Here is a 23591-nt window from a genome sequence, read left to right on the forward strand (position 1 = left end):
CCGAAACCGCACTGTACTCATGGGTAAGCATTGTCGCGACCCGGCGGAGAGTTGTTGGAGCGACTTTCTAAGGTACGTATAAGACGCTGTTTAGAAAGATCACTCAGAAAAATAGTAAGACTATAAAAATAAAATAAGAAAGCTTAGGGCTACTAAAAACCAGCAGCCCTCCGACCATGGTCCGGCTCCTGCCGCACCAAACAAAAAACTGATTCCACCCTGACGCACCTAATTTGAGGATCCTTTTACTAACTAACCTCTTCCTCCTTCTACGGAAGGGTGTGCATGTGTGTTCTTATCGCCTTATAAGGGTTATCTATGATGCTCTTGCTTTGAGCTTTGGAATATATATATGGACGGGCCTGTTGCATGCTGGCAGGCCGGAAAGGCTTTGACCGATTGGTGCAAATCCACTGTCGCTTCATCATATCTCATTGTTATCCTGTGGACCCTGCCGGAGAAATAATTATTTTCTCCCCCTCCCTCAGGAGTGGTTGCAGGGTGCAGCAGCCCCATGACTAGTTTCGGGGGGTTTCCCATTGTACCTTCCTTATCATTTAGGGGGAAAGGGGGTGGTGGTAATATATACAACAATATGCTTATTAATGCAATAACATGAAATTTCAAATATGTAGGGTCTGAGTCATCAGGCTTTTGTACAATGGTGAAGCGACTGCTCACGCGAAGGACCTGCTATGTACATGTGTAGAACTTTTCCTATAAGCTGCAATCTCCTCCACAGGCTGCAGCCATTTGGGGGTGGGGTGGAGGCCGCGATGTGAAGCGTTTCCCAAAATGGAGTCGTGTCTCCTCCATTTTGTGGGCTTTTTGAGGCAAATGTCTGTCTTCGAATGCAGCTTCACTGGCCCCGGAAGAGTAAACAGCCGTCCATTCTGAGTAGCCTGAGGGTCTCCTAGAGAGCTGATGTCCGCAAGTGTCCGGAAGCAGCAGCGGATCACAGGAACCTATTTACACAAGGCGCCTCCTGTGGTATTAGTATATTCTTAGCATTATACTATGACCCTCCCAACATCTTGTAAGCATGAATAGAGATACTTGTATGTGTCTGAAATTAGGGGTTGGGGGCCTAATGGCTAGGAGGCATGGTTTCACAGGAAATGCTGTGCCTGCGAGTCATGCCCCTATTTTACACTCAGTAAACGGTGGGAAATGCCCCCAGTACCTCTCTCCTGTTTATAGATGCTGTGCGCATGTGCAGAGCAGCAAGTGCAAGGGGGTCTCCCAACCCCCACCATGGGACTCTACAGTCTGCGGGTTGAATGATGGGATAGTGTGCAAAAACGGGACTGTCCACCAAAATCTGGACACTAGGAATGGATTGGGTTCAATATGCCGGAGGTCAGAATACAGACCGCCGCATCCCAATGTTGAGAATTCCGACAGGGGAGAGGGAAGTATACTTACCTTTCCCCAATTCCCTCCTAATCCTAACCCCATCCTTCCCGCAGTCTAAACCTAACCATCCCCCACCACAACCGCTGCCTAACACTAACCCTCCTCGTGGTGCCATAACCTCCCCCTCCGCAATCTAACACTAATCCTTCCCGGGGTTGCCTAAACCTTACACCCCGATCCACTGACTGGTGGCGAGGCAAACACTCGATCGGGATTGCGGCGGTCGGAGTTGTGTCCATAGTAAGGATGCCGGAGGCAGCATTACAAGCGGCATTGGTATTCCAGCGACTGTAATTCTGTCATTTCGACTGTTGGGATGGATCCTGTGAATCTTGTGAATCCATATCTTTCTAGTCTTACAGTGATTACAATTTTATTTGTTTTCTTTTAAACTGCAAATTTGTATGCTTAATCTCATAAACACACATTACTACTCTCATACACATATTGTATCCCCTCCCTCACACTTACAATTGGTCTGCACACTGACTCTCACCTATACACAAGGACTCATGCCCACTCTCCCCTCTCTGTAGTGCTATCCCAGCTTTCTCCATGGCTTGAGCAGTGTCTGTAGGTGGTGTGTCTGTGCTGAGTGACTGGGGTATGTTTAATAAACTCAAAGGCTTTTCTTCAGCATTTAGCTGGAGAAAGCTTAAAATATAGATAAAAATCCTTTTAGTATTGAGAAAAGTAAGGAGAAATCACAGATTTCTCAGCCTTTTCCCTGGTCTGTGCAGCACCCATAGGTTTCAATGGGAGCCACGCACAAACACTATTTACATGTATTTTAACTGAGAAAAGTGATTCTTCTCTCAAAAACATAATGCCATCTCTGGCATTGCAAGATTTTAATTTCCGCCAGTCAACTAGTTGGTAATTTACTAGTGACAAAATGGCTGGGAATGTAGTGAAATACAAACATTCACTTGGATTTTCTATCCAGCAAAGTAGAACCCTTCCAATGTTAAAACTGCCAGTGGCAGCAATTTGAATTGGCCATGTTAAAAAAAAAAAAAAAAAAAAATGAAAGCTTTTGCAGACTCTCAAATACGTGTTTGATTTATATATGCCAGAGAACTTAGTACACAGAGGCATGGAGTGTTGGTGTGAATGAAGAATATAGTATATGGTAATGATATCCGTAGAATTTTTTTAAAAATTGTATTTCATTAGCTCTATTGATCCAATTTTATACCAATGAAATATTAGGGCCATGGGACAGATGTGTCCTTTATATACCTAGCTGCAAAGCGCCCTGTGGCACGAGTGAGCCATGCCAAGCAATGTAACTTTTTTATTTCTTTTTTTGCTCTAATGTGCCTTTTAATCGCAATGCAGTCTGCCAATACTGCTTCATGAGACTGCACCGATTAATTTAATATGCCACTCTCTCATATGTGTGTGCGATGGAGTCTGAATATGAAGCACAAGGGAACTTGGCATGAAAAAAATCTGGTGCATCATAGCACTTTTTAGAAAGATTCAGACTCAGTCGCACACAGATTTACAAGTGTTGCATATCAAATTAATCATTCTTGTTCAGTGGGTTTGCTGCATCACGATGAAGACATGAGAAACACTCTGCGCAAACAGAATTGCATGTGACTTGGTGCTACTGCAACACTAGTGTATGAGGACACATCTGTAGGTTTTGTGAAAATACTTTTGACAGATTTCTAAAATGTTATAGATATTTAGCTTAAGGATTTCTGCTGCAAACTACCATCAACTTAGAAAGGGGATGAGCCAATACAACATGAGTCTGAATCTCAAGATATACTTTGATACTGTGCCAGAATGGCTAAGGGCTAACCTTGCATAAATAAAATGTTGATTTGAATATCTAATTCAATTTGTAGGATTTCTGCTTTTGTGGATGCACTTTACTAGAATATAAGCTCTTGTGAGCAGAGCCCTTCCTCCTAATACCTCCATCCCCCTAGGTGCATTATCTCTGCCCATTTGTACGTGTCATTTATGTGCCTGTATGTGTATGTGGTTGTATTTATACAAATATGTACTTACTACAGTATGTAGCAGTTTTATGCTCATGTGTTACTATGAATATTTGTTATCCTGTTACTCGGTTTGCCCAGTTTCTTATTGTTGCTCTGTACAGCACTATGGAAATATGTGGCACCCTAAAAATAAAAATAATTTTAAGGTAGATACTGTTATGAATGCTTGGGATGCTCTGTTCAGCAGTATTGTCCAAGAGTCACTGTAAGCTTGTTGGTCTTTGTACTTATCACAGACCTACGATCAGCACTGAGGCTGCAGTTAACGCTCCTTTCTACTCGCACCTCCAGAGGGTGGGAACAGACATTAGCATTAACTGCAGACTCAGGGCTGATCCCAGGTAAATGAATATGCCCTAGTTAGTCAAAGGCCATCAATAATTACCATACACAGGTAACATTTTCAGCTTGCATTTACTACAAGCTTCCTTGGACCTTTCATAATATACATTACATATTGTGGATAAGTAAGGAAAGTAAAGGTTTCTATTATTTCTAACAGAGCGATGCCTTGAAGACCATGAACTAGTAGGTAAAGTCCAGTCCATGATGACAAGTGAAAGCAAGTTTCTGTTCCGGAAGAATTATGCAAAATATGAATTTTTTAAGAATCCTGTGGTAAGTATTGTATTGTATTGCACAACTAGATGCTGATGATAATAATTCACCATGCCGAAATAACACTGTGTATTATGAATGGTATTAAATGGTGTTCACAAGGCTGAATAATAAAGCCCTGATACGCACACCAAAAGATGTTTAATGTGTATATAACATCCACATCAAAAATTATTTAATAAAAAGCTGGATGTGTGTCAGGATATTGACACATTTTACACTCACATTAACTCTATAGTGATCGCAGACCCATTCACAGCAAGTGCTATAATACTCACTGTATATATAATCCTCCCAAATAAAAGGGCAGCAGAGGGCGCCTAATATACTTAGGCACCTGGTGTAAGACTCACTATCATATACACACCTTGAAGGCTTAACATGATACATTAACGAACCATGTTTATATTGATACTTTGAGCCTACATCCAAATAAGAGTGTGTTGAGCCCTTAACATCCCTATTATAACACAGAGGAATAAACCACTCTTATGATCCGAATTAGATCATTAAACATCTATTTGAATATAAGGATCCCAAGGGAACAAATATGATGTACAACAATATCTGGTTAAAAAGATTTCTGATCATTTATTATCATTAATTGTCACAGCTCTCTATGAGCCATAGCGAAGCTATGATAAAATCTTGTGACAAGTAAAAGATTGGATACTGTCAGAGCTTAATAACTGTTTCCCTTTAGTGGATACATTTGTATCTGAATGTTTCATATGCTCCTTTCTCAGTGGATACAACACTGCTCATGGAGCTAGAACACACAGACATTACTGAGACCTTATGACTGAGCTTGTATTAACTCTGAGATACAGAGAGAGACAGTACACATTTAGCATTCTGATCAGTTTATTGAGAGACAATTCAGTAAAATATATAGTAAATCATTAGCACCACATAAGGTGATATCTGGAATTTGGTTTCAACGATCCCACATCTGGAATCCTGGGAAGGAATACAATTAATTTGTGGGACATTTATTCTTGCAGCTTTCTCAGCTATCTAAAAAGTGTAATATAACACACATAGACATGGAATATTTTTGACACACTCTTGACCATCTATAGATTTTGCTAGCAATACATGAGCGAATCCGGTGACATCTAGTGCGCAGCACTTTTATTTTAAACACTATTTCTTTTCTATTTACACAATTCTACTTTCCTTTTAATATTCGCTGGTTTTAACATATAATTCAATAAAAGTTATATCTTAATACAAGATTGTGTGCACCACCATAGGGCATTTCGAATTCTTTCTTCTCTTTTTTTCCTAAACTAGGTTAGACCTACTAACTTTGGTCATCTTTTCTTTCTTGCGCTGTATGTAATGTTAGTGTTCACATGTACTTTAATAGCGCTCTGCAGGGGATACTGTACTTATCCACATCTGACACTTCTGAGTGGTCCTTGGGGGTGGGTCTGTTCTGACTGACTGTGGGGCCTATCCCCTATGATCGGTGTTGGATTATGGTTTGTGGTGGCCCCAGGGCAATTTATTTGTGGGGGACCCCTTCCAACTACCTCAAGAATTGTGAATGTGACGTCAAGCTTAAGGGACTCTGGAGCCGCTCTGTATGCACTATGCAGTGCATTCACAAGCAGTGGCGTGGTGCTCGGCAGCCTTGTGGCCATCCAGGGGCAGGTGCTGCTAAGCAACAGCTCTCGGATTTTTGTAGGTAAGTCTGACCGTGTGTGGGTGTCCCTTGTCGATCGCCCCTGTTGCTACCCCCACACATAATCTGGCCTTTCCTACAGTCATATCTATGAACCTGCTTGGCCAGTATTTGCCTGTACAGACTTTTGTTAACTTCTCTAAGAAGCTGGCACTGTGATCCAACTTTTCGGACAAATAAGGGACATCTAGTTTTTAAATGCTGAGACCACTTACTGTATACTGAATCCTTTTACTTGAGCTGAATGTAAAAACTGGTCTCGATTGTTTTTTTATTAGGCTAATATTCCAGTGTTCCAAAAATGTATTTGAGTGCTGTTAAATTGCTCTAATACCTATCATTCTACCTTATACCTTAAAAAAAAAAAGTCACTAGGTCATTAAGTGTCAAATCAACAAACTTTTTGTTAAAATGATACCTCGCCAGCTCAGATTTTGTTCACATTTGGTAAATGGAGAGTGTACTGTATGTCAGTGGTCAGGGAAATAAAATTCCTGGGGGTTATGGACTGTCGCGCTGCCGAGACACAGCCCCGTCCAGCACCGGCCGGCGATGTGACTTGCTGATGTCACACCGCACTCTCTCCTGCCCGCCCTGCGCTGTGCTCCTGGCCGCCCTGTGCTGTGTTCCTGGCTGCAGTGTAACGTGCTGACGTCACACCACGCTCCCTCACACCTGCCCATTCTGCGCTGTCCTGTTCTCCCGCCCGCGGCCCGCCAACCCACACACAGAACTTGAAGTGTTCTGTGGCTGACCACTGATGGAGTTCCGCAGGATCAGACAGTGGCCCACATAACAGTGGTAAATTCCCACTGACATTACAGAGATGAGGATGTAACCATCTGTCTCCTAAAAGTCGTGTCCCCCTTCCCTCCTCATCCATCTTTCTTACATTCATTCTGGTGTTTTGGGGAGGAAGTGTTAATTAACCCATTCATTGCCAAATAAATAATTGGCTAAATAAATAAATATATATATATATATATATATATATATATATATATATATATATATATATATATATATATATATATATACACAAAAGTATCTTTCTCTGACGTCCTAAGTGGATGCTGGGACTCCGTAAGGACCATGGGGAATAGCGGCTCCGCAGGAGACTGGGCACAACTATAAAGAAAGCTTTAGGTCTAACTGGTGTGCACTGGCTCCTCCCACTATGACCCTCCTCCAGACTTCAGTTAGAATCTTGTGCCCGGCTGAGCTGGATGCACACTAGGGGCTCACCTGAGCTCCTAGAAAGAAAGTATATTTTAGGTTTTTTATTTTACAGTGAGATCTGCTGGCAACAGACTCACTGCAGCGAGGGACTAAGGGGAGAAGAAGCGAACCTACCTAACTGGTGGTAGTTTGGGCTTCTTAGGCTACTGGACACCATTAGCTCCAGAGGGATCGACCGCAGGACCCGACCTTGGTGTTCGTTTTCGGAGCCGCGCTGCCGGCCCCCTTACAGAGCCAGAAGCAAGAAGTGTTCCGGAAAATCGGCGGCAGAAGACTTCTGTCTTCAACAAGGTAGCGCACAGCACTGCAGCTGTGCGCCATTGCTCCTCATGCACACCTCACACTCTGGTCACTGATGGGTGCAGGGCGCTGGGGGGGGGGGCGCCCTGAGGGCAATATAAGACACCTTGGCTGGCAAATCTACACCATATATAGTCAGGAAGGCTATATAGGTGTAAAAATACCCCTGCCAGAATTCCAGAAAAAGCGGGAGAAGTCCGCCGGAAAAGGGGCGGGGCCATCTCCCTCAGCACACTGGCGCCATTTTTCCCTCACAGCTCTGCTGGAAGGACGCTCCCTGGCTTTCCCCTGCAGTGTCAAGCTACATAAGGGTAAAAAAGAGAGGGGGGGCACTAAATTTAGGCGCAGTATATATAATATAAGCAGCTGTAAGGGGAAAAACACTCATTTATAGTGGGATCCCTGTGTTATATAGATCTCTGGTGTGTGCTGGCATACTCTCTCTCTGTCTCCCCAAAGGGCTTTGTGGGGTCCTGTCCTCTGTCAGAGCATTCCCTGTGTGTATGCGGTGTGTCGGTACGACTGTGTCGACATGTTTGATGAGGAGGCTTATGTGGAGGCGGAGCAGATGCCGATAAATGTGATGTCACCCCCTGCGGGGTCGACACCTGAGTGGATGGTGCTGTGGAAGGAATTACGCGACAGTGTCGACTCCTTGCCTAAAAGGTTTGACGACATACCAAATGTGGGACAGCCGGCTTCTCAGCCTGTGCCTGCCCAGGCGTCTCAAAAGCCATCAGGGGCTCTAAAACGCCCGCTACCTCAGATGGCAGACACAGATGTCGACACGGATACTGACTCCAGTGTCGACGACGATGAGACTAATGTAACTTCCAGTAGGGCCACACGTTACATGATTGAGGCAATGAAAAATGTGTTGCACATTTCTGATGTTACCCCCGGTACCACAAAAAAGGGTATTATGTTTGGAGAGAAAAAACTACCAGTAGCTTTTCCTCCATCTGAAGAGTTAAATGAAGTGCGTGAAGAAGCGTGGGCTTCCCCTGATAAGAAACTGGTGATTTCTAAGAGGTTACTAATGGCGTACCCTTTCCCGCCAGAGGATAGGTCACGTTGGGAAACATCCCCTAGGGTGGATAAAGCGCTCACACGCTTGTCAAAGAAGGTGGCACTACCGTCTCCGGATACGGCCGCCCTGAAGGAATCTGCTGATAGAAAGCAGGAGGCTATCCTGAAGTCTATATATACACACACAGGTGTTATACTGAGACCAGCTATTGCTTCAGCATGGATGTGCAGTGCTGCAGCTGCGTGGTCAGATTCCCTGTCAGAAAGTATTGATACCCTAGACAGGGACACTATATTGCTAACCGTAGAGCATATTAAAGACGCACTTTTATACATGAGGGATGCACAGAGGGATATTTGCCGGCTGGCATATAAAATAAGTGCAATGTCCATTTCTGCCAGGAGAGGGTTATGGACTCGGCAGTGGACAGGAGATGCAGATTCTAAAAGGCACATGGAAGTTCTGCCTTATAAGGGTGAGGAGTTGTTCGGGGATGGTCTCTCGGACCTAGTTTCCACAGCAACAGCTGGGAAGTCTACATTTTTACCCCATGTTCCCTCACAGCCAAAGAAAGCACCGTATTATCAGGTACAGTCCTTGCGGCCCAATAGGGGCAAGCGGGTTAGGGGCGCGTCCTTTCTGCCCAGAGGCAGAGGTAGAGGGAAAAAGCTGCAGCATACAGCCAGTTCCCAGGAGCAAAAGTCCTCCCCCGCTTCCTCTAAGTCCACAGCATGACGCTGGGGCTCCACAGGCGGAGCCAGGTACGGTGGGGGCCCGTCTCAAATATTTCAGCAATCAGTGGGCTCACTCACGGGTGGATCCCTGGATCTTTCAAGTAGTATCTCAGGGGTACAAGCTGGAATTCGAGACGTCTCCCCCCCCCCGCCGTTTCCTCAAATCTGCCTTACCAACCACTCCCTTAGGCAGGGAGGCAGTGTTACAGGCAATTCACAAGCTGTATTCACAACAGGTGATAGTAAAGGTGCCCCTACTTCAACAAGGACGGGGTTACTATTCCACAATGTTTGTGGTACCGAAACCGGACGGTTCGGTGAGACCCATTTTAAATTTGAAATCCTTGAACGCATATATAAAAAATTCAAGTTCAAGATGGAATCGCTCAGGGCGGTTATTGCAAGCCTGGACGAGGGGGATTACATGGTATCACTGGACATCAAGGATGCTTACCTGCATGTCCCCATTTACCATCCTCACCAGGAGTACCTCAGATTTGTGGTACAGGATTATCATTACCAATTCCAGACGTTGCCGTTCGGTCTATCCACGGCTCCGAGGGTCTTTACCAAGGTAATGGCCGAAATGATGATACTCCTTCGAAAGAAGGGAGTTTTAATTATCCCGTACTTGGACGATCTCCTGATAAAGGCGAGGTCCAGGGAGCAGTTGTTGGTCGGGGTAGCACTATCTCGGGAGGTGCTACAACAGCACGGCTGGATTCTAAATATTCCAAAGTCACAGCTGGTCCCTACGACACGTCTACTGTTCCTGGGGATGGTTCTGGACACAGAACAGAAAAAAGTGTTTCTCCCGGAGGAGAAGGCCAAGGAGCTGTCATCTCTAGTCAGAGGCCTCCTAAAACCAAAACAGGTGTCGGTGCATCACTGCACGCGGATCCTAGGAAAGATGGTAGCTTCTACGAAGCAATTCCATTCGGCAGGTTCCATGCAAGAACCTTTCAGTGGGACCTGTTGGACAAGTGGTCCGGATCGCATCTTCAGATGCATCGGCTGACAACCCTGTCTCCAAGGACCAGGGTGTCTCTGCTGTGGTGGCTGCAGAGTGCTCATCTTCAAGAGGGCCGCAGATTCGGCATACAGGACTGGGTCCTGGTGACCACGGATGCCAGCCTTTGAGGCTGGGGGGCAGTCACACAGGGAAGAAACTTCCAAGGACTATGGTCAAGTCAGGAGACTTCCCTGCACATAAATATTCTGGAACTGAGGGCCATTTACAATGCCCTAAGTCAGGCAAAACCCCTGCTTCAAAACCAGCCGGTACTGATCCAGTCAGACAACATCACGGCGGTCGCCCATGTAAACCGACAGGGCGGCACGAGAAGCAGGACGGCGATGGCAGAAGCCACAAGGATTCTCCAATGGGCGGAAAATCACGTGTTAGCACTGTCAGCGGTGTTCATTCCGGGAGTGGACAACTGGGAAGCAGACTTCCTCAGCAGGCACGACCTCCACCCGGGAGAGTGGGGACTTCATCCAGAAGTCTTCCAACTGATTGTAAACCGTTGGGAAAGGCCACAGGTGGACATGATGGCGTCCCGCCTAAACAAAAAGCTAGAAAAGTATTGCGCCAGGTCAAGAGACCCGCTGGCGATTGCTGTGTACGCTCTAGTGACACCGTGGGTGTACCGGTCGGTTTATGTGTTCCCTCCTCTTCCTCTCATACCAAAGGTACTGAGGATAATAAGGAGAAGAGGAGTAAGAACTATACTCATTGTTCCGGATTGGCCAAGAAGAGCTTGGTACCCGGAACTTCAAGAAATGATCTCAGAGGACCCATGGCCTCTGCCGCTCAGACAGGACCTGCTGCAGCAGGGGCCCTGTCTGTTCCAAGACTTACCGCGGCTGCGTTTGACGGCATGGCGGTTGAACACCGGATCCTGAAGGAAAATGGCATTCCGGAGGAAGTCATTCCTACGCTGATTAAAGCTAGGAAAGAAGTATCCGCAAACCATTATCACCGCATATGGCGAAAATATGTTGCGTGGTGTGAGGCCAGGAAGGCCCCAACGGAAGAATTACAGCTGGGCCGTTTCCTGCACTTCCTACAGTCAGGGGTGACTATGGGCCTAAAATTGGGTTCCATTAAGGTCCAGATTTCGGCTCTATCGATTTTCTTCCAGAGAGAACTGGCTTCACTACCTGAAGTTCAAACTTTTGTTAAGGGAGTGCTGCATATTCAGCCCCCTTTTGTGCCTCCAGTGGCACCTTGGGATCTTAACGTGGTGTTGGATTTCCTAAAGTCACATTGGTTTGAGCCACTTAAGACCGTGCGATTGAAATATCTCACGTGGAAAGTGGTCATGTTGTTGGCCTTGGCTTCGGCCAGGCGTGTATCAGAATTGGCGGCTTTGTCATGTAAAAGCCCTTATCTGATTTTCCATATGGATAGGGCAGAATTGAGGACTCGTCCCAAATTTCTCCCTAAGGTGGTATCAGTCTTTCATCTGAACCAACCTATAGTGGTGTCTGCGGCTACTAAAGACTTGGAGGCTTCCAAGTTGTTGGACGTAGTCAGGGCCCTGAAAATTTATGTTTCCAGGACAGCTGGAGTCAGAAAAACTGACTCGCTATTTATCCTGTATGCGCCCAACAAGTTGGGTGCACCTGCTTCAAAGCAGACTATTGCTCGCTGGATCTGTAGTACGATTCAGCTTGCACATTCTGCGGCTGGACTGCCGCATCCTAAATCACTGAAAGCCCATTCCACGAGGAAGGGGGCTCTTCTTGGGCGGCTGCCCGAGGGGTCTCGGCTCTTCAACTTTGCCGAGCAGCTACTTGGTCGGGGTCAAACCACGTTTGCAAAATTCTATAAGTTTGACACCCTGGCTGTGGAGGACCTAGAGTTTGCCCATTCGGTGCTGCAGAGTCATCCGCACTCTCCCGCCCGTTTGGGAGCTTTGGTATAATCCCCATGGTCCTTACGGAGTCCCAGCATCCACTTAGGACGTCAGAGAAAATAAGAATTTACTCACCGGTAATTCTATTTCTCGTAGTCCGTAGTGGATGCTGGGCGCCTATCCCAAGTGCGGATTGTCTGCAATACTTGTATATAGTTATTGTTTAACTAAAGGGTTATTGTTGAGCCATCTGTTGAGAGGCTCAGTTGTTGTCATACTGTTAACTGGGTATTGTATCACGAGTTATACGGTGTGATTGGTGTGGCTGGTGTGAGTCTTACACGGGATTCTAAATCCTTCCTTATTGTGTCAGCTCTTCCGGGCACAGTATCCTAACTGAAGTCTGGAGGAGGGTCATAGTGGGAGGAGCCAGTGCACACCAGTTAGACCTAAAGCTTTCTTTATAGTTGTGCCCAGTCTCCTGCGGAGCCGCTATTCCCCATGGTCCTTACTGAGTCCCAGCATCCACTACGGACTACGAGAAATAGAATTACCGGTGAGTAAATTCTTATTTTATCTTGCGCCAACTCAGGAGTGACACACTGTGAGAGATCTTTGTTGGGAGACCTCAAAAACATACAAAGAAAAACACAGATTCCCAAGTGCGCTTATAATGAAGTGTGATTACACAGTTCTTCCAGCGTTTATTTCGTCGGAAAATGTGGACTGGAGGATGTTTAGATCTGGGGACCTGTAACAGACACCCCTCACCAAAAAGTCACCCAAACAAGAGGCCAACAGGCCAATTAATAAGTTATTTTAATAACATATGATAAAACATATGAATTTTGATACACAGTTCAAAATATAAAATTATATCCATAAAATACAGCCACAACCAACACGTTTGTAAGATGGAATTCTGGATACTCCCTCACCTTTTTCAAGGTGCGAGCTCGAAGCGAGTATCTTCACAAACTAGGGTGCGATTTTTTGACTGACAAACCCAACGCGTTTCGTCTTATCGACTTCATCAGGGGTAACTTGTTTGGGGGGAAAATGATGTTCTATTTAAGAAAAACTGCTATTGTGAGATAGAAATATATATATGTATATATGTGGTATGTAGAAAAATATATATGTACCTACCGCATATAGGGAAAAAGGCTAATTCGCTCTTGATAAGTTTATATGGCAGATCGTAACCTCAAAATAGGGATTAATCAAAGTCTCCTTTATCTGGATTAAATAGGTGGAGCTCCTATATTCGGGCTCCTAACTGGAGCTAGAATGGTATTCCTTTTTAGATATAATATCTATAAAATGATAGTGTTTTTGTAGACACTGCCTTGGAACTAATTAGACAATTCCTTAAGGGCCGTCTAAAAAAGCTCTTGATTATATTCCGTTGGAAATTCCGACAACCGTATGTCGGCGTTTATGCAAACTAAAGTATGGTCTCCAACTCTTATGACCAAGAATATTTCTGGTTCAAATGTTGACTCACGTAAAATTCAAGATTTTAAATGGCTGGTTTGACAATCACAGGGATATAAAAGATGCGACTTCCTCAATAGATCTCAAGGCATAAATCCTGGAGGAAATTTGGCTGTGTGTGGAAGTCACAGAATCTGTGACTTCCACACACAGCCAAATTTCCTCCAGGATTTATGCCTTGAGATCTATTGAGGAAGTCGCATCTTTTATATCCCTGTGATTGTCAAACCAGCCATTTAAAATCTTGAATTTTACGTGAGTCAACATTTGAACCAGAAATATTCTTGGTCATAAGAGTTGGAGACCATACTTTAGTTTGCATAAACGCCGACATACGGTTGTCGGAATTTCCAACGGAATATAATCAAGAGCTTTTTTAGACGGCCCTTAAGGAATTATGTCTAATTAGTTCCAAGGCAGTAACTACAAAAACACTATCATTTTATAGATATTATATCTAAAAAGGAATACCATTCTAGCTCCAGTTAGGAGCCCGAATATAGGAGCTCCACCTATTTAATCCAGATAAAGGAGACTTTGATTAATCCCTATTTTGAGGTTACGATCTGCCATATAAACTTATAAAAGAGCGAATTAGCCTTTTTCCCTATATGCGGTAGGTACATATATATTTTTCTACATACCACATATATACATATATATATTTCTATCTCACAATAGCAGTTTTTCTTAAATAGAACATCATTTTTCCCCCAAACAAGTTACCCCTGATGAAGTCGATAAGACGAAACGCGTTGGGTTTGTCAGTCAAAAAATCGCACCCTAGTTTGTGAAGATACTCGCTTCGAGCTCGCACCTTGAAAAAGGTGAGGGAGTATCCAGAATTCCATCTTACAAACATGTTGGTTGTGGCTGTATTTTATGGATATAATTTTATATTTTGAACTGTGTATCAAAATTCATATGTTTTATCATATGTTATTAAAATAACTTTTTATTAATTGGCGTGTTGGCCTCTTGTTTGGGTGACTTTTCGGTGAGGGGTGTCTGTTACAGGTCCCCAGATCTAAACATCCTCCAGTCCACATTTTCCGACGAAATAAACGCTGGAAGAACTGTGTAATCACACTTCATTATTAGCGCACTTGGGAATCTGTGTTTTTATATATATATATATATATATATATATATATATATATATATATATAATGTCCATGTAAGAAGGCACTCAGGAGACATCAATAGTAGCAAGAAAATCAAAGTGTATTTTACGGTCACGGTCGAGTACTTTCGGGGACAGCACCCCGTCCTCAGGACCACACCAATACAGCACAAACAATACAGGTACAATAAACTTACCCCCTTATACCCCTACTCATGCCGCAATCTCCTCCCCTGGTGCCGCCATTCAGCTCCCGGGACCCGCCAGCCGAGGACGCACCCGGTGATGCACTTCCGGGAGTCGCTCCGCCGTCACCATAGGAACGCCAGCATGCGTTCCAACAGCCAGGAAGGATGCGTTCCACCAGTGTTAACTCCGGGCTGCCTCATCCGGTGAGACCCTAGAGCCAAACGGTACAGCATCGGGTTAGTGACTGCAGCAGGCATATTACTTGTAAACATTACATATAGAGAAAGGAAAAAAGGTTACATATAAAATAAGGAATAAAATACAGATACATACTGCGGAAGAATTATCATATCTATAAAAAAGACGCAAATATCAACAGCAGTATCAATATATCGTATATCCCAGAAACCATATATATAATGAAGACATATTACACCAGGGAATTCCAATTGATTTTGTCATTGAGGCCCCCAGGTTTAGTAGTTCCAAGCCTCAAAATCCAACGGGATTCTTTAATCAATAATGATTTAGCCCTATCCCCACCTCGTAAGGATTCGGGGACATGGTCAATAATAAAATATCGGATAGACTCAAGGGGATGATTGAAATCCTTAAAATGACGTGGTACTGGTTGATCTATATCTTTACCATTAAGAGAAAGTCTAATGGCGGATCTATGGGCGTTCATCCGTTCTTTAAACTTCCGAGTGGTCTGCCCGACATAGTATAAACCACACAGACAGACCACCACATATACCACATGGGTGGTATTACAAGTAAGCACAAACCTAATGTCGTACATCTTCTCTCCATGAGGGTGCTTAAACTTCTTACATGGGATAATGAACTTACATGTGGTACAATCATTGCAGGAGTAACACCCCGCTGGTTTTACATAAGTATTAGGGGCCTTACAAATATTACGTCCTGATATATCCGTATGAACTAAACGATCTCTCAAGTTGCTGCCTCGCCGAAAGGCAGCAATAGGTCTCTTACCATGGAAAATAGACAGATCTTTGTCGGTACTAATTTTGGGCCAAAGAGCTTTACTAGCTCTCTTCACAATAGGGCTAGCAACAGTAAAATCGCTGCTCCAAGGTAAGGTGTTCTCCTGATCTCGGACTTTGGTTTCCAACAGGGCCGCTCTGGGCATATTAAGGACTTTTACTTTATGTTCTTCTAAAAGTTTACTATCATACCCTCTACATGCAAATCTAGCTACTACTTTATCCACCTCACAGGGTACTTGGTCTTTATTACTAGAGATGCGAGCAACTCGCATCATCTGAGATAAGGGGAGTCCCTTCTTTAATGCACTAGGGTGGTGGCTCGATGCCACCAAAAGGGTATTCCTGTCGGTAGGTTTTTGGTACACTGTAGTCTCAAATCTATGGTTCACTATATTAACCTGAACATCCAGAAAGTTAGTGTTGGTATGACTGTAGGTATACGTAAACCTAATGGGGGTCTGTAGGTTATTAATCTCACCCATCATATCCAAAAACTTTTCTACACCACCTGTCCAGAGTAGGAAAACATCATCGATGTACCTCTTATAAAGCAAAATATGTCGGCTACGATCAGGGTCAGAGAAAAATATCTTGGATTCAAAATCAAACATGTAAATGTTTGCATAAGAGGGGGCGACAGAGGACCCCATCGCACACCCTCTTAATTGCAAATAATATTTACTGTCAAACAAAAAATAATTACGACATAAAGTAAGCTCCAAGAGATGCAAGAACAAATCATGGTCAAACACCTCTATTGGTACATTAGTTTCAATAAACTGCCTCATCGCCCTCATTCCCCCCTCATGAGGGATACTAGTATATAAACTACTAATATCTAAGCAACACATCAATGTCTCAGATGGAAGATCTGGAAAGTCCTTCAGAATATTCAAAAATGAAGTGGTGTCCTTCAAAAAAGAGTCTTGATGTAACAGGCAAGGTTGCAAAATGCAATCTAGGAGCTGTGATACCGGTGAGTACAAAGAGTCCCTAGCCGAAATTATCGGCCTCCCTGGGGGTTTGTCTTCATTCTTATGTATTTTTGGAATTGTGTACAGTACCGGAATTTTGGGGTACTGCACACACAATGCTTCAAAGATCCTTTTAGAGATCTTGTGTTCAGAGAGTGCCTTTGTGAGAATTTGAAATAATTCCTTCTGGTAGGATGCAGTCGGGTCGCAGGATAACTTCTTATACACCCCAAAATCTGAGAGCTGAGAAACAATCTCAGAACGGTAATCGTCAATATTCTGAATCACAATCGCCCCGCCTTTATCGGCGGGTCTTATAACAATGTCCTCATAACCTTGTTATGTTTTCAAAGCTATATGCTCAGATCTAGATAAATTTAGGTGAGGTTTGCCCGGGGCCTTAGAAAATTTATTCACTGCCTCATCCATCAGTCTACAGAATGTTTTTATTGATGGATTGTTGGATACTGGGTCAAAATTGGACCTGGATCTCTTCTGTAAAAAAGGTCTAAAAGCAATATCTTCACTTGAAGGTGCTTTATTCGCAAAGAATTCTTTTAATCTTAGTTTACGGGCGAATCTATGGAGATCACATTTCCAATTGAACTCATTGTGGAAATTAGTTGGTACGAAGCTTAGGCCACGGTTCAATACTTGATATTCCTCTGTGGATAGAGTTCTACTCGAGAGGTTAAAGATTAAGTTGTTTTCTTCTTCTCCTGAACTCTTCTTACCCCTCTGGTTCTGCCTGCCCCTGCGGGTGAGAGTTTGTCTACTACTCTCGCAGGGTTTTTCTTTCCCGCATCTAAAGGGATAGGTCTGGACCTACTTCCATCCTCAGACTCAGATACCACAAAGTCACTATCAGTACTAGATCTACCCTCAGCCCCATGGGGGTGTTGCTGCTTTCGCTTCTGCCACGGTCGCCGTCTACTTTTAGCAGCTGATCTCTCCTGCCCGCCTCCACCTGTGAGCCATCTATATACCCAATTTTCATCATAGTCTGCATCTACAGCAAACCTTTTAATCCTTTTAAATTTGAGCAATTCTCTGCGATATTGATCACATTGAGATTCCAGCCGTTCAATCCATTTGACATCGGGATCCTCCTCCAGTATTTTAAGGTAGTCTTTCTCATATGTAGCTATCTTCTGACGGGTGATCTGTAGTTCCCTGTTCGCCTCCTCCACCACCAGTATCATCAGATCAAATGCACACTTATTAAGTATGGCCACCCATTTCCTTACGAACTCGGGATTATTTCGGCCAATGGTAGGCACATTTTTCACCCTGAACCCACGTGGTATTTTATGGTCTCTGAAATAGTCCGATAAGGATACACTGTGTAGTAAAAAGTCAATTTCACGCCTTTTCATCCTGAGAAGTTGATGATACACATCATCAGGGTGATATGAAACATCAGTTGTAGATACAACTTCCTTAGATAAAATCCGGGTAATTTCATCAGCACTGTAACTGAAAGTTTCGCCCAATGGTGTCACCAATACGCCATGTCCAGAATTCTGGTCCGCTGCCAGTGAACCCGGTATGCTTGGCTCCATGGGGATGCAATCTAAACAGTAATATTCAGTAGCTGAGGTAACTTCAGAAAATAACACTCTCTTAAAAGAGACTAGATGCAGGTGCCTTGCAACTTATGCTTAATGCAAGCACAACAATACAAATCCATCTACTGCCGGCACTCTGTTCATAGGACAGCTTGCTCCGGTGCCATATCCAAATTCAGATAAATGTCCATGTAAGAATTAACCGGATTTTATCTAAGGAAGTTGTATCTACAACTGATGTTTCATATCACCCTGATGTGTATCATCAACTTCTCAGGATGAAAAGGCGTGAAATAGACTTTTTACTACACAGTGTATCCTTATCGGACTATTTCAGAGACCATAAAATACCACGTGGGTTCAGGGTGAAAAATGTGCCTACCATTGGCCGAAATAATCCCGAGTTCGTAAGGAAATGGTTGGCCATACTTAATAAGTGTGCATTTGATCTGATGATACTGGTGGTGGAGGAGGCGAACAGGGAACTACAGATCACCCGTCAGAAGATAGCTACATATGAGAAAGACTACCTTAAAATACTGGAGGAGGATCCCGATGTCAAATGGATTGAACGGCTGGAATCTCAATGTGATCAATATCGCAGAGAATTGCTCAAATTTAAAAGGAGTAAAAGGTTTGCTGTAGATGCAGACTATGATGAAAATCGGGTATATAGATGGCTCACAGGTGGAGGCGGGCAGGAGAGATCAGCTGCTAAAAGAAGACGGCGACCGTGGCAGAAGCGAAAGCAGCAACACCCCCATGGGGCTGAGGGTAGATCTAGTACTGATAGTGACTTTGTGGTATCTGAGTCTGAGGATGGAAGTAGGTCCAGACCTATCCCTTTAGATGCGGGAAAGAAAAACCCTGCGAGAGTAGTAGACGAACTCCCACCCGCAGGGGCAGGCAGAACCAGAGGGGTAAGAAGAGTTCAGGAGAAGAAGAAAACAACTTAACCTTTAACCTCTCGAGTAGAACTCTATCCACAGAGGAATATCAAGTATTGAACCGTGGCCTAAGCTTCGTACCGACTAATTTCCACAATGAGTTCAATTGGAAATGTGATCTCCATAGATTCGCCCGTAAACTAAGATTAAAAGAATTCTTTGCGAATAAAGCACCTTCAAGTGAAGATATTGCTTTTAGACCTTTTTTACAGAAGAGATCCAGGTCCAATTTTGACCCAGTATCCAACAATCCATCAATAAAAACATTCTGTAGATTGATGGATGAGGCAGTGAATAAATTTTCTAAGGCCCCGGGCAAACCTCACCTAAATTTATCTAGATCTGAGCATATAGCTTTGAAAACATTACAAGGTTATGAGGACATTGTTATAAGACCCGCCGATAAAGGCGGGGCGATTGTGATTCAGAATATTGACGATTACCGTTCTGAGATTGTTTCTCAGCTCTCAGATTTTGGGGTGTATAAGAAGTTATCCTGCGACCCGACTGCATCCTACCAGAAGGAATTATTTCAAATTCTCACAAAGGCACTCTCTGAACACAAGATCTCTAAAAGGATCTTTGAAGCATTGTGTGTGCAGTACCCCAAAATTCCGGTACTGTGCACAATTCCAAAAATACATAAGAATGAAGACAAATCCCCAGGGAGGCCGATAATTTCGGCTAGGGACTCTTTGTACTCACCGGTATCACAGCTCCTAGATTGCATTTTGCAACCTTGCCTGTTACATCAAGACTCTTTTTTTGAAGGACACCACTTCATTTTTGAATATTCTGAAGGACTTTCCAGATCTTCCATCTGAGACATTGATGTGTTGCTTAGATATTAGTAGTTTATATACTAGTATCCCTCATGAGGGGGGAATGAGGGCGATGAGGCAGTTTATTGAAACTAATGTACCAATAGAGGTGTTTGACCATGATTTGTTCTTACATCTCTTGGAGCTTACTTTATGTCGTAATTATGTTTTGTTTGACAGTAAATATTATTTGCAATTAAGAGGGTGTGCGATGGGGTCCTCTGTCGCCCCCTCTTATGCAAACATTTACATGTTTGATTTTGAATCCAAGATATTTTTCTCTGACCCTGATCGTAGCCGACATATTTTGCTTTATAAGAGGTACATCGATGATGTTTTCCTACTCTGGACAGGTGGTGTAGAAAAGTTTTTGGATATGATGGGTGAGATTAATAACCTACAGACCCCCATTAGGTTTACGTATACCTACAGTCATACCAACACTAACTTTCTGGATGTTCAGGTTAATATAGTGAACCATAGATTTGAGACTACAGTGTACCAAAAACCTACCGACAGGAATACCCTTTTGGTGGCATCGAGCCACCACCCTAGTGCATTAAAGAAGGGACTCCCCTTATCTCAGATGATGCGAGTTGCTCGCATCTCTAGTAATAAAGACAAAGTACCCTGTGAGGTGGATAAAGTAGTAGCTAGGTTTGCATGTAGAGGGTATGATAGTAAACTTTTAGAAGAACGTAAAGTAAAAGTCCTTAATATGCCCAGAGCGGCCCTGTTGGAAACCAAAGTCCGAGATCAGGAGAACACCTTACCTTGGAGCAGCGACTTTACTGTTGCTAGCCCTATTGTGAAGAGAGTTAGTAAAGCTCTTTGGCCCATAAGTAGTACCGACAAAGATCTGTCTATTTTCCATGGTAAGAGACCTATTGCTGCCTTTCGGCGAGGCAGCAACTTGAGAGATCGTTTAGTTCATACGGATATATCAGGACGTAATATTTGTAAGGCCCCTAATACTTATGTAAAACCAGCGGGGTGTTACTCCTGCAATGATTGTACCACATGTAAGTTCATTATCCCATGTAAGAAGTTTAAGCACCCTCATGGAGAGAAGATGTACGACATTAGGTTTGTGCTTACTTGTAATACCACCCATGTGGTATATGTGGTGGTCTGTCCGTGTAGTTTATACTATGTCGGGCAGACCACTCGGAAGTTTAAAGAACGGATGAACGCCCATAGATCCGCCATTAGACTTTCCCTTAATGGTAAAGATATAGATCAACCAGTACCACGTCATTTTAAGGATTTCAATCATCCCCTTGAGTCTATCCGATATTTTATTATAGACCATGTCCCCGAATCCTTACGAGGTGGGGATAGGGCTAAATCATTATTGATTAAAGAATCCCGTTGGATTTTGAGGCTTGGAACTACTAAACCTGGGGGCCTCAATGACAAAATCAATTGGAATTCCCTGGTGTAATATGTCTTCTTCATTATATATATGGTTTCTGGGATATACGATATATTGATACTGCTGTTGATATTTGCGTCTGTTTTTTATAGATATGATAATTCTTCCGCAGTATGTATCTGTATTTTATTCCTTATTTTATATGTAACCTTTTTTCCTTTCTCTATATGTAATGTTTACAAGTAATATGCCTGCTGCAGTCACTAACCCGATGCTGTACCGTTTGGCTCTAGGGTCTCACCGGATGAGGCAGCCCGGAGTTAACACTGGTGGAACGCATCCTTCCTGGCTGTTGGAACGCATGTTGGCGTTCCTATGGTGACGGCGGAGCGACTCCCGGAAGTGCATCACCGGGTGCGTCCTCGGCTGGCGGGTCCCGGGAGCTGAATGGCGGCACCAGGGGAGGAGATTGCGGCATGAGTAGGGGTATAAGGGGGTAAGTTTATTGTACCTGTATTGTTTGTGCTGTATTGGTGTGGTCCTGAGGACGGGGTGCTGTCCCCGAAAGTACTCGACCGTGACCGTAAAATACACTTTGATTTTCTTGCTACTATTGATGTCTCCCGAGTGCCTTCTTACATGGACATTTATCTGAATTTGGATATGGCACCGGAGCAAGCTGTCCTATGAACAGAGTGCCGGCAGTAGATGGATATATATATATATATATATATATATATATATATATATATATATATATATATATATATATATATATATTTTATTGTGTGTGTGTATGCACAATAATATATGATTTCCTTCCTTTCAAATCAAGGGGGTAACGTCGGCGTATCTAAATATATTTTGGGGTAAAAGGTAAAAAAGTTCCCTGACCCCTGGTATATGTAGTCCTAAGAAAAATACAAAATTTTATTTAAATATTTCATGCCATTTCCAAATAACGACTATGTAAAGTTTTCAAAAATCTGTCAAAAACGCACAACCAGCATATTTTCAAATCGCCATAGTAGCTCTCCTAATTTAGCTAGAGAGGTGGTAGTAGTGTCATTTTGCTGTGGTTTTTTTTTATGCCGTTTCCTATGATATACAACACAATTCAAACTGATATTTTTGATGATTATCTCAAGTGTATCGACGAATTTTTTTGTAGCAATATGAGCTAGTGAGGCAAAATCAGTGTGTTGATTTGACACGGAATGACCCCACTTTTCAGAAGAGTTAGCCCAACTTGATTGGTTAATCCTCCTATAATTTACTAATGGCCCACGTACATCCTTCTATGGAGGTCATTATTTCCCCACTCTTTCATGCACTTAAGATAGTTTTCACACTACAAAATTCTGTGCGATGCCAGCAACTTGAGGTTTCAAATAATATTGTGCAAACTGCTCCACTTTCATTAGTAAAACGATCGTGCGATATGTCCGATTACAAACATAAATGATCCACTATCTTGCAATAACACATGGGATCAGGAATAAATTCTCAATCCCATGTGGTGTTGCGGCTCCGATGGCTGCTTATTGTGGATTATGCTTCGGGTGCCTGAGGCGAAGTATGATCCCTAATAAGTGCCAGGGCTAATTGAATAGCCCCTCTCGTACCTATGAGCAGTGGTAATTTAAAGCTGATAATAGGATCCCCCTACCATGTCAGTATGTCTGTTAATCCGCTTATTTGGCTTTATTCTATTAAGAGTGTCCTTTTATGACCATGTATGTAAAGCCTGATTCCTCCTCTTATAAAAATTTGGGCTTTTCTAAGGCAAAGCTGGACTTACCAACAATTGAGTTTGAATGCATCCTGTTTAAAATGCAAGTAAAACTCAAACAAGTATTTTCTAGGCACCCTAGACCAGTTTTTAACTGTGGCCTGCCTTATTCAAAGATTATTTTTAAACTGGACCTTTTTAAACCTGTTTATACCCTTGCATTCTGAACTGAATAATCTTTGTTCTTTTTCAGAATTTTTTTCCTGAACAGATGGTTGCTTGGTGTCAACAGTCAAATGGTAGCATTCCACAGTCTGAGTTACTACAGGTAATGATTCTTATTAGTTTAAAGTATGTGTAGTCCTAAAAGTGAAATATTGTTGCATGTGTGTAGTTCAGGTTTAGTGAGCACTTTAAACATGCAGTAATAGGGAAATTAATTT

The 23591-nt window shown here is 43.2% G+C and overlaps 1 protein-coding gene across 5 annotated transcripts in view; it reads left to right on the forward strand.

Moving 5' to 3' along the window:
• The window catches only part of GRB10 (growth factor receptor bound protein 10), a 474936-nt gene that overhangs the window by 323831 nt on the left and 127514 nt on the right, over nt 1-23591 (forward strand). For all 5 annotated transcript variants that reach the window (XM_063922618.1, XM_063922620.1, XM_063922619.1 and 2 more), the window contains 2 exons: nt 3940-4055; nt 23402-23476. In XM_063922618.1, coding sequence (XP_063778688.1) covers nt 3940-4055; nt 23402-23476 — 191 coding nt within the window. The remainder of the gene's footprint in view (nt 1-3939; nt 4056-23401; nt 23477-23591) is intronic.

This window comes from Pseudophryne corroboree, chromosome 5, assembly GCF_028390025.1.
Source record: "Pseudophryne corroboree isolate aPseCor3 chromosome 5, aPseCor3.hap2, whole genome shotgun sequence".
NCBI lineage: Eukaryota > Metazoa > Chordata > Amphibia > Anura > Myobatrachidae > Pseudophryne > Pseudophryne corroboree.